This window comes from Gobio gobio, assembly GCF_949357685.1.
Source record: "Gobio gobio genome assembly, chromosome: 4".
Classification (NCBI taxonomy): Eukaryota; Metazoa; Chordata; class Actinopteri; order Cypriniformes; family Gobionidae; genus Gobio; species Gobio gobio.
This window is the reverse complement of record NC_137100.1, coordinates 2302206-2314818: the sequence shown is the minus strand read 5'-3', so window position 1 is coordinate 2314818 and position 12613 is coordinate 2302206. Positions and strand designations below refer to the sequence as shown.

Genomic DNA, 12613 nt, shown 5'->3' with positions numbered 1-12613 from the left:
TTATACACACCTTGTCCTTTTATGACTTTGAATTTCCACTGTATATTAAAACACTTTCTCAAGCATTTAATAATGTACACACCCGAAATGCACGACTGGGTCTCTAATAAACGGCGCGGTCTGATTGGCTAGCCGCGGGCTGGGTTGACGCCCCTATGATGTTGAGCGTGACCTGATTGGCTCGTGCAGGTCGAGGGGGCGGGGCTGCGAGCATGTGCGTGATCTCAGACTCTGCAAGCGACCAAACTGGATTTGGACTCGGATCTGGACGCCTTTGTTTCATTGATTATTATTTCCTGGTGTTCTGGTGAGTTCCTGCGTTTGTGTGTCATGTGTTCATGTGGATATGAATGTATGTATGATTTGTTGATATATCAACAGGTTGTGCTCATGTGAGCAGTGATTTAAAGGACGCTGTGTTGATGTTGTTGTGTCATAAATATAGATGATATTTCTATGCACATGTATAAGGCGCAGTTTGATCTGTGTAGAGTTAAAGTGGCTCAATGATTTCCAGACTGATGTTTTCATCCTCAGCTCTTTACACATTAAACAGATCATCACTGGCACATCATGAACATATGCATTTATTATGTTTATGGCTCTGATATCATCCAGCATGACTTGAATGATGGGTTCAGAAGATTGTTTCATTTTCATAACTGACATAATAGTCTGCCTTAGTTCTGTTTAGCATTCTTATTCAATTTAATGCCGATTTTATGACATTGTCAGCATAATATTGTTAATAAAAATAATGTTTTAGTATCATATTTTAGTATGTTTCATCAACTCAATGGGCATTTTTTAATAATTCATTTCTATTTTACATCCTATTTTGCAAAAAACTAAAATTACATTATTAGCATAATATTTTAGCCTTAATGTTTTAAATAATTAAAGTTTAGTTTATGTTCCTTCATAATATTTTAAAAACAAAAGCTGAAATGTGGTATTTTAATATTTAATTTTATTATATTTCAGCAACTCAGTGTGCATTTTTTAGAATTAATGTAATTTATTAATATTATATTTAGAGTTAAAAAGTGAATACTTGTTTTAAATATTATATTTTAGTATGCTTTAGCAACTCAATAGATAGTTTTTAATAATTAATATGTCTATTTTGCGTTCTTTTTTCATTTAATGCAATTTTACTACATTATCAGCATAATATTTTGAATATTTTGAATGTTTTAATATTATATTTAGCAGACATTTTTAATAATGAATGTCTATTTTACATTCTATTTTAATTTTGATGCAGTTTTATGGCTTTATGAGCATGTTTTTTATTATATTTTAGTATGTTTTAGCAGACATTTTTAATAATTAATGTCTATCTTGCGTTCTTTTTTAATTTAATGCAATTTTATTAAATGATCAGCATAATATTTAGAATTAAAAAGTGAATTAGAATCTTTTAATATTATATTTTAGTTTGTTTTAGCAGACATTTTTAATAATTAATGTCTATTTTACATTCTATTTTAGGTGCAGTTTTATGACATTATCAGTGTAATATTTTGAAAGCAAAAGCTGAAATTGAGTATTTTAATATTTAATTTTATTATATTTCAGCAACTCAGTGGGCATTTTTTACAATTAACGTCTATTTTACATTCTTTTTTTAATTTAATGCAATTTTATTAAATAAGCAGTGTAATATTTAGAATTAAAAAGTGAATTAAAATGTTTTATTATTATATTTTCATATGTTTTAGCAACTCAATAGATGTTTTTAATAATTCATGTCTATTTTGCATTATTTTATTTTTTAATTGAGTGCATTAATATTAAATTATCAGCATAATATTTTGAATGCAAAAGCTGAAATTGAATATTTTGATATTTAATTTTATTATATTTCAGCAACTCAGTGGGCATTTTTTAGAATTAATGTCTATTTTACATTCTTTTTTAATTTAATGCAATTTTATGAAATAATCAGCGTAATATTTAGAATTAAAAAGTGAATTAAAATGTTCATATGTTTTAGCAACTCAATAGATGTTTTTAATAATTAATGTCTATTTTACATTCTATGTTGCGTTTTTTTTTATTGAATGTAATTTTATTAAATTATCAGTGTAATATTTAGAACTGAAAAGTGAATGTTAGAATGTTTTAATATTATATTCTAGCAGACATTTTTAATAATTAATGTCTATTTTACATTCTTTTTTAATTTGATACAGTTTTTTGACATTATCAGCATAATATTTTGAATGCAAAAGCTGAAATTGAATATTTTGATATTTAATTGTATTATATTTCAGCAACTTGGAGGGCATTTTTTAATAATTAATGTCTATTTAACATTCTATTTTAATTTAATGCAATTTTATTAAATTGTCAGCGTAATATTTAGAATTAAAAAGTGAATTAAAATTTATTTTTTATTATATTTTCATATGTTTTAGCAACTCAATAGATGTTTTTAATAATTAATGTCTATTTTACATTCTATTTTGCGTTCTTTTTTAATTTAATGCAATTTTATTAAATTATCAGCGTAATATTTAGAACTAAAAAGTGAATTTGAATGTTTTAATATTATATTTTAGTATGTTTTTGCAGACATTTTTAATAATTAATGTCTATTTTACATTCTAGCTGAAATTGAATATTTGAATATTACATTTTATTATATTTAAGCAATTTAATTTAAATGTAATATGTCCATTTTATGTTCTATTTTGCTTTCTTTTGTAATTTAATGCAGATTTATGACATTATCAGCATCATATTTTGAATGCAAAAGCTGAAATGTAATATTTTAATATTAAATGTGTATTTCAGCAAATCAGTGGGCATTTTTTTTTATTAAATATGTCTATTTTACATCATAATTTGCATAAGTCTTTGTCGTTTTTATGAAAGTATCATCATCATATTTTGAATGAAATGTTGATATAGAGTGTTTTATGATTATATTTGATTATATCAGAGATGTCGAAGGGTTTGGTGGTGCTGGCCTACAGTGGGGGTCTGGACACGTCCTGTATTCTGGTCTGGCTCAAGGAACAGGGCTATGATGTCATCGCCTACCTGGTAACTCATTTGCATAAATCATTTCCTTCAGGGAAACTGCGATGACATGATTTTATTCTGATGAGCCACAGTCACGCCAAGGCCTGTGAAGACTTGCTCATCGGCCGGGTGAATCACACACTGCTGATCCCGGCTTTGTGTGTGTGTGTGTGTGTGTGTGTGTGTGTGTGTCTGACACCGGGACAATAGTGGCGTGGTCAGGAACAATGAGCCTGTCCGCAGTCATCAGATCATGCACACCATTTTGCATATCAACACAGATTTTGTAAGGATTCACAGTCAAAGCTCCACAGTGTGAGCTCATCCACTACACATCTCTCACTGGCAAAGTCCAGCAACTAGCTTAGCACATGCTAGCAATATGATGAGTCATGCTAGCAACATGCTAATTCATGCTAGCAGCATGCTAAATGCAAAAACATGTTAGCAACATAATTCATGTTAGCAAACATGTTAAGTAATTCATGTTAATGCTTACAACATGATAATTTATTCTAGCAACATGCTTCGTAATTCATGTTAGCAAAATGTTAACTAATTCAAGTTAACAATGCAAAAACATGCTAGCAACATAATTCATGTTAGCAAAATGCTAAGTAATTCATGCTGGCAAAGTCCAGCAACTAGCTTAGCACATGCTAGCAATATGATAAGTCATGCTAGCAGCATGCTAATTCATGCTAGCAGCATGCTAAATGCAAAAACATGTTAGCAACATAATTCATGTTAGCAAACATGTTAAGTAATTTTCATGTTAATGCAAAAACATGCTTACAACATGATAATTTATTCTAGCAACATGCTTCGTAATTCATGTTAGCAAAAAGCTAACTAATTCAAGTTAACAATGCAAAAACATGCTAGCAACATAATTCATGTTATCAACATGCTAAGTAATTCATGCTAGCAACATGCTAAGTAATTCATGTTAGCAAACCTGCTAAGTAATTGATGTTAGCAAACCTGCTAAGTATTTCATGTTAATGCAAAAACATGATAGCAAAATTATAATTTATTCTTGCAACATGCTAAGTAATTAATGCTAGCAAACATGCTAAGTAATTCATGTTAATGCAAAAACATGCTTACAACATGATCATTTATTCTAACAACATGTTAAGTAATTCATGCTAATAACATGCAAAGTTATTCATGTTAGCAAAATGCTAACTAATTCAAGTTACCAATGCAAAAACATGCTAGCAACATGATCATTTAATGTTAACAACAGGCAAAACATGATAGCAACATAATTCATGTTAGCAAACATGCTAAGTAATTAATGCTAGCAAACATGCTAAGTAATTCATGCTAGCAACATGCTAAGTAATTCATGCTAGCAACATGCAAAGTAATTAATGTTAGCAAAAAGTTAACTAATGCAAGTTAACAATGCAAAAACATGCTAGCAACATAATTCATGTTAGCAAACATGCTAAGTAATTAATGTTAACAAAATGCTAAGTATTTCATGTTAATGCAAAAACATGATAGCAAAATTATAATTTATTCTAGCAACATGCTAAGTAATTAATGCTAGCAAACATGCAAAGTAATTCATGTTAGCAAAAAGCTAACTAATTCAAGTTAACAATGCAAAAACATGCTAGCAACATGATAATTCAATGTTAACAACAGGCAAAAACATGGTAGCAACATAATTCATGTTAGCAAACATGCTAAGTAATTCATGTTAATGCAAAAACATGCTTACAACATGATCATTTATTCTAACAACATGTTAAGTAATTCATGCTAATAACATGCAAAGTTATTCATGTTAGCAAAATGCTAACTAATTCAAGTTACCAATGCAAAAACATGCTAGCAACATGATCATTCAATGTTAACAACAGACAAAAACATGATAGCAACATAATTCATGTTAGCAAAATGCTAAGTAATTAATGCTAGCAAACATGCTAAGTAATTCATGCTGGCAAAGTCCAGCAACTAGCTTAGCACATGCTAGCAATATGATGAGTCATGCTAGCAGCATGCTAATTCATGCTAGCAGAATGCTAAATGCAAAAACATGTTAGCAACATAATTCATGTTAGCAACATGCTAAGTAATTTTCATGTTAATGCAAAAACATGCTTACAACATGATAATTTATTCTAGCAACATGCTTCGTAATTCATGTTAGCAAAAAGCTAACTAATTCAAGTTAACAATGCAAAAACATGCTAGCAACATAATTCATGTTATCAACATGCTAAGTAATTCATGTTAGCAAACCTGCTAAGTATTTCATGTTAATGCAAAAACATAATAGCAAAATTATAATTTATTCTTGCAACATGCTAAGTAATTAATGCTAGCAAACATGCTAGGTAATTCATGTTAATGCAAAATAACATGCTTACAACATGATAATTTATTCTAGCAACATGCTTCGTAATTCATGTTAGCAAAAAGCTAACTAATTCAAGTTACCAATGCAAAAACATGCTAGCAACATAATTCATGTTAGCAAAATGCTAAGTAATTCATGCTGGCAAAGTCCAGCAACTAGCTTAGGCCATGCTAGCAATATGATAAGTCATGCTAGCAGCATGCTAATTCATGCTAGCAGCATGCTAAATGCAAAAACATGTTAGCAACATAATTCATGTTAGCAAACATGTTAAGTAATTTTCATGTTAATGCAAAAACATGCTTACAACATGATAATTTATTCTAGCAACATGCTTCGTAATTCATGTTAGCAAAAAGCTAACTAATTCAAGTTAACAATGCAAAAACATGCTAGCAACATAATTCATGTTATCAACATGCTAAGTAATTCATGCTAGCAACATGCTAAGTAATTCATGTTAGCAAACCTGCTAAGTAATTGATGTTAGCAAACCTGCTAAGTATTTCATGTTAATGCAAAAACATGATAGCAAAATTATAATTTATTCTTGCAACATGCTAAGTAATTAATGCTAGCAAACATGCTAAGTAATTCATGTTAATGCAAAAACATGCTTACAACATGATCATTTATTCTAACAACATGTTAAGTAATTCATGCTAATAACATGCAAAGTTATTCATGTTAGCAAAATGCTAACTAATTCAAGTTACCAATGCAAAAACATGCTAGCAACATGATCATTTAATGTTAACAACAGGCAAAACATGATAGCAACATAATTCATGTTAGCAAACATGCTAAGTAATTAATGCTAGCAAACATGCTAAGTAATTCATGCTAGCAACATGCTAAGTAATTCATGCTAGCAACATGCAAAGTAATTAATGTTAGCAAAAAGTTAACTAATGCAAGTTAACAATGCAAAAACATGCTAGCAACATAATTCATGTTAGCAAACATGCTAAGTAATTAATGTTAACAAAATGCTAAGTATTTCATGTTAATGCAAAAACATGATAGCAAAATTATAATTTATTCTAGCAACATGCTAAGTAATTAATGCTAGCAAACATGCAAAGTAATTCATGTTAGCAAAAAGCTAACTAATTCAAGTTAACAATGCAAAAACATGCTAGCAACATGATAATTCAATGTTAACAACAGGCAAAAACATGGTAGCAACATAATTCATGTTAGCAAACATGCTAAGTAATTCATGTTAATGCAAAAACATGCTTACAACATGATCATTTATTCTAACAACATGTTAAGTAATTCATGCTAATAACATGCAAAGTTATTCATGTTAGCAAAATGCTAACTAATTCAAGTTACCAATGCAAAAACATGCTAGCAACATGATCATTCAATGTTAACAACAGACAAAAACATGATAGCAACATAATTCATGTTAGCAAAATGCTAAGTAATTAATGCTAGCAAACATGCTAAGTAATTCATGCTGGCAAAGTCCAGCAACTAGCTTAGCACATGCTAGCAATATGATGAGTCATGCTAGCAGCATGCTAATTCATGCTAGCAGAATGCTAAATGCAAAAACATGTTAGCAACATAATTCATGTTAGCAACATGCTAAGTAATTTTCATGTTAATGCAAAAACATGCTTACAACATGATCATTTATTCTAGCAACATGCTTCGTAATTCATGTTAGCAAAAAGCTAACTAATTCAAGTTAACAATGCAAAAACATGCTAGCAACATAATTCATGTTATCAACATGCTAAGTAATTCATGTTAGCAAACCTGCTAAGTATTTCATGTTAATGCAAAAACATAATAGCAAAATTATAATTTATTCTTGCAACATGCTAAGTAATTAATGCTAGCAAACATGCTAGGTAATTCATGTTAATGCAAAAACATGCTTACAACATGATCATTTATTCTAGCAACATGTTAAGTAATTCATGCTAACAACATGCAAAGTTATTCATGTTAGCAAAATGCTAACTAATTCAAGTTACCAATGCAAAAACATGCTAGCAACATGATCATTTAATGTTAACAACAGGCAAAACATGATAGCAACATAATTCATGTTAGCAAACATGCTAAGTAATTAATGCTAGCAAACATGCTAAGTAATTAATGCTAGCAAAACATGCTAAGTAATTCATGCTAGCAACATGCAAAGTAATTAATGTTAGCAAAAAGTTAACTAATGCAAGTTAACAATGCAAAAACATGCTAGCAACATAATTCATGTTAGCAAACATGCTAAGTAATTAATGTTAACAAAATGCTAAGTATTTCATGTTAATGCAAAAACATGATAGCAAAATTATAATTTATTCTAGCAACATGCTAAGTAATTAATGCTAGCAAACATGCAAAGTAATTCATGTTAGCAAAAAGCTAACTAATTCAAGTTAACAATGCAAAAACATGCTAGCAACATGATAATTCAATGTTAACAACAGGCAAAAACATGGTAGCAACATAATTCATGTTAGCAAACATGCTAAGTAATTCATGTTAATGCAAAAACATGCTTACAACATGATCATTTATTCTAACAACATGTTAAGTAATTCATGCTAATAACATGCAAAGTTATTCATGTTAGCAAAATGCTAACTAATTCAAGTTACCAATGCAAAAACATGCTAGCAACATGATCATTCAATGTTAACAACAGACAAAAACATGATATCAACATAATTCATGTTAGCAAAATGCTAAGTAATTAATGCTAGCAAACATGCTAAGTAATTCATGCTGGCAAAGTCCAGCAACTAGCTTAGCACATGCTAGCAATATGATGAGTCATGCTAGCAGCATGCTAATTCATGCTAGCAGCATGCTAAATGCAAAAACATGTTAGCAACATAATTCATGTTAGCAAACATGTTAAGTAATTTTCATGTTAATGCAAAAACATGCTTACAACATGATAATTTATTCTAGCAACATGCTTCGTAATTCATGTTAGCAAAAAGCTAACTAATTCAAGTTAACAATGCAAAAACATGCTAGCAACATAATTCATGTTATCAACATGCTAAGTAATTCATGTTAGCAAACCTGCTAAGTATTTCATGTTAATGCAAAAACATAATAGCAAAATTATAATTTATTCTTGCAACATGCTAAGTAATTAATGCTAGCAAACATGCTAGGTAATTCATGTTAATGCAAAAACATGCTTACAACATGATCATTTATTCTAGCAACATGTTAAGTAATTAATGTTAACAACATGCAAAGTTATTCATGTTAGCAAAATGCTAACTAATTCAAGTTACCAATGCAAAAACATGCTAGCAACATAATTCATGTTAGCAAACATGCTAAGTAATTAATGTTAACAAAATGCTAAGTATTTCATGTTAATGCAAAAACATGATAGCAAAATTATAATTTATTCTAGCAACATGCTAAGTAATTAATGCTAGCAAACATGCTAAGTAATTCATGCTAGCAACATGCTAAGTAATTCATGCTAGCAACATGCAAAGTAATTAATGTTAGCAAAAAGTTAACTAATGCAAGTTAACAATGCAAAAACATGCTAGCAACATAATTCATGTTAGCAAACATGCTAAGTAATTAATGTTAACAAAATGCTAAGTATTTCATGTTAATGCAAAAACATGATAGCAAAATTATAATTTATTCTAGCAACATGCTAAGTAATTAATGCTAGCAAACATGCAAAGTAATTCATGTTAGCAAAAAGCTAACTAATTCAAGTTAACAATGCAAAAACATGCTAGCAACATGATAATTCAATGTTAACAACAGGCAAAAACATGGTAGCAACATAATTCATGTTAGCAAACATGCTAAGTAATTCATGTTAATGCAAAAACATGCTTACAACATGATCATTTATTCTAACAACATGTTAAGTAATTCATGCTAATAACATGCAAAGTTATTCATGTTAGCAAAATGCTAACTAATTCAAGTTACCAATGCAAAAACATGCTAGCAACATGATCATTCAATGTTAACAACAGACAAAAACATGATAGCAACATAATTCATGTTAGCAACATGCTAAGTAATTAATGCTAACAAACATGCTAAGTAATTCATGCTGGCAAAGTCCAGCAACTAGCTTAGCACATGTTAGCAATTTGATGAGTCATGCTAGCAGCATGCTAATTCATGCTAGCAGAATGCTAAATGCAAAAACATGTTAGCAACATAATTCATGTTAGCAACATGCTAAGTAATTTTCATGTTAATGCAAAAACATGCTTACAACATGATAATTTATTCTAGCAACATGCTTCGTAATTCATGTTAGCAAAAAGCTAACTAATTCAAGTTAACAATGCAAAAACATGCTAGCAACATAATTCATGTTATCAACATGCTAAGTAATTCATGCTAGCAACATGCTAAGTAATTCATGTTAGCAAACCTGCTAAGTAATTCATGTTAGCAATGTGTTAAAACATTGTAGCAATGTGTTAATTAATGCTTGCAGAATGTTAAGTAATTAATGCTAACAATATGCTAATTCATGCTATCAACATGCTAATTCCTGCTAGCAATGTGTTACAAAATGCTGGCAATGTACTAATGCAATGGTAACAACATGTTAAATCATGCTAGCGGCATGCTAATTCATAGTAACTACATGTTAACAAACATGCTAAATAATGTTAGCAACATGCTAATTTAATGGTAGCAATGTGTTAAAATATGCTAATTCATGCTAGCAATGTGTTAATTAATGCTAACATGTTAAAGTAATTCACGGTAACAAAATGGTAATTCATGCTAACAACATGCTAATTCATGTTAGCAATGTATTAAAACATTGTAGTAATGTGTTAATTAATGCTTGCAGAATGTTAAGTAATTAATGCTAACAACATGCTAGTTAATGTTATCAACATGTTAAGTAATTAATGCTAACAACTTGCTAATTCATGGTATCAACATGCTAATTCATGATATCAACATGGTAAGTAATTCATGCTAACAACATGCTAATTCATGTTAGCAATGTATTAAAACATTGTAGCAATGTGTTAATTAATGCTTGCAGAATGCTAAGTAATTTATGCTATCAACATGCTAATTTCTGCTAGTAATGTGTTAAAAAATGCTGGCAATGTGCTAATGCAATGGTAACAACATGTTAAATCATGCCTGCGGCATACTAATTCATAGTAACTACATGCTAACAAACATGCTAAATAATGTTAGCAACATGCTAATTTAATGCTAGCAATGTGTTAAAATATGCTAATTCATGCTAGCAATGTGTTAATTAATGCTAACATGTTTAATAATTCATGCCATCAACATGCTAATTCATGTTAGCAATGTGTTAAAACTAGGGGTGTAACGATTCGTTTTAACAACGATTCGATTCGTATCACGATTTGAGGTTGTCGATACGATTCAAGGACGATATTGGTTAATTTAGAACGATACGATCCGAAACGATTCAGTGACTTGAAATCGATTCAGTAACTTTTTAGCCAAAAATTGTGTGACTGAAATAAATATCTGGACACTGGTCAGTGCAGGAGAAGTTTCCTAGATTCCTGTTGTTTCTTGTAAGGGAATCCGGTATCAATTAATTATGGATATAAACAAACAAGTAAACAACAATTAATGGCAAATGCATTCAAATTTTATTTGAATAAAGTGCAACCAACAGTTTAGGTTGAATTAACAGGAAGTTAACCTTTTCTGCTCTCATTTTCAATATTCAATACATATTCAATAAAAGCACAGTAAGTGCAGCCAACATTTCAACAGTAGGTTAACCTGCTACTTCTGCTTTTGTTATCCAACATATTAATGTTACAATATTAGTATAAAAAATAAACAACTAACTTCTCTTCAGGTTTAATTAATAGTAAGTTTACCTGCTACTTTTGCTGTTGTGTTTCAACATTAAAATAATATAAATGCAATATTAATATCAAAAATAAAGTGCAACCAACATTTCTTCAGGTTGAATAAACTGGCTGAACCTGCTACTACTCTCAGTTTAATAAACAAACAATATTTAACAAAAGATAAAATGTAACCAACTACTCTTCAATGACTCTACAGATTTACAGATTTTTTTTTTTCCAAAAATATCAACTGATCAACATGATCTGACCGCAGAACACTTCTCTGTGCGTTCACTATGTCGCCAGCAGTACTAAAATGCACAGGTAACATTTAGCGAGTGTTGAAAGTACAGGTAACGTTAGCTCTTTCTCCTGGTGGCTTGATAATTTCTCGCTGGTTGGCTTCTCCTCTGCCATACGCCATGCTATGTTTTGTTTTCTTCTGCTGCTGCTGCTGGTGCGTTGCGATGATGTCACAGATAGGCAGACTGAATCGAGTAACGTTTAACGCCGTTATCATTAAAAGTGCTAAGAAAAAACATCCATGTAAAGTCTGACGTGCTTAAATCCAATGCGTTATTTCCTATGATCGACACAATCGATTGATTACCTTTTAAAACGATGTTAGATCGATATATGTCGTCCGGAAGGCCAACTTGCCGAGCACAGATCGATGTAGTTAGATCATAGGAAAATAAATCGATACATCGATGTAGTAGATGAATCGTTACACCCCTAGTTAAAACATTGTAGCAATGTGTTAATTAATTCTAACATGTTAAGTAATTCATGCTAACAAAATGCTAATTAATGCTATCAACATGCTAAGTAATTCATGCTAACAACTTGCTAATTCATGGTATCAAAATGCTAACTCATAATATTAACATGGTAAGTAGTTCATGCTAACAACATACTAATTCATGTTAGCAATGTATTAAAACATTGGAGCAATGTGTTAATTAATGTTGGCAATGTGCTAATGCAATGGTAACAACATGTTAAATCATGCTAGCGGCATTCATAGTAACTACATGCTAGCAAACATGCTAAATAATGTTAGCAACATGCTAATTTAATGCTAGCAATGTGTTAAAATATGCTAATTCATGCTAGCAATGTGTTAATTAATGCTAACATGTTTAGTAATTCATGCTAACAACATGCTAATTCATGCTATCAATATGCTAACTCGTGTTAGCAATGTGTTAAAACATTGTAGCAATGTGTTAATTAATTCTAACATGTTAATTCATGCTAATTAATGCTATCAACATGCTAAGTAATTAATGCTAACAACTTGTAAATTCATGATTTCAACATTGTAAGTAATTCATGCTAACAACATGCTAATTCATGT

The 12613-nt window shown here is 30.1% G+C and overlaps 1 protein-coding gene across 2 annotated transcripts in view; it reads left to right on the top strand.

The window, feature by feature from the left end:
• Positions 1–226: 226 nt before the first annotated feature.
• Positions 227–12613, top strand: part of ass1 (argininosuccinate synthase 1) — an 81516-nt gene continuing 69129 nt past the window's right edge. Inside the window, exons 1-2 of one of the 2 annotated variants that reach the window (XM_079815399.1) lie at positions 227–307; positions 2951–3054. In XM_079815399.1, coding sequence (XP_079671525.1) covers positions 2953–3054 — 102 coding nt within the window. In that variant the 5' untranslated portion in view covers positions 227–307; positions 2951–2952. The remainder of the gene's footprint in view (positions 308–2950; positions 3055–12613) is intronic. The other variant, XM_079815398.1, reaches the window with a different exon arrangement.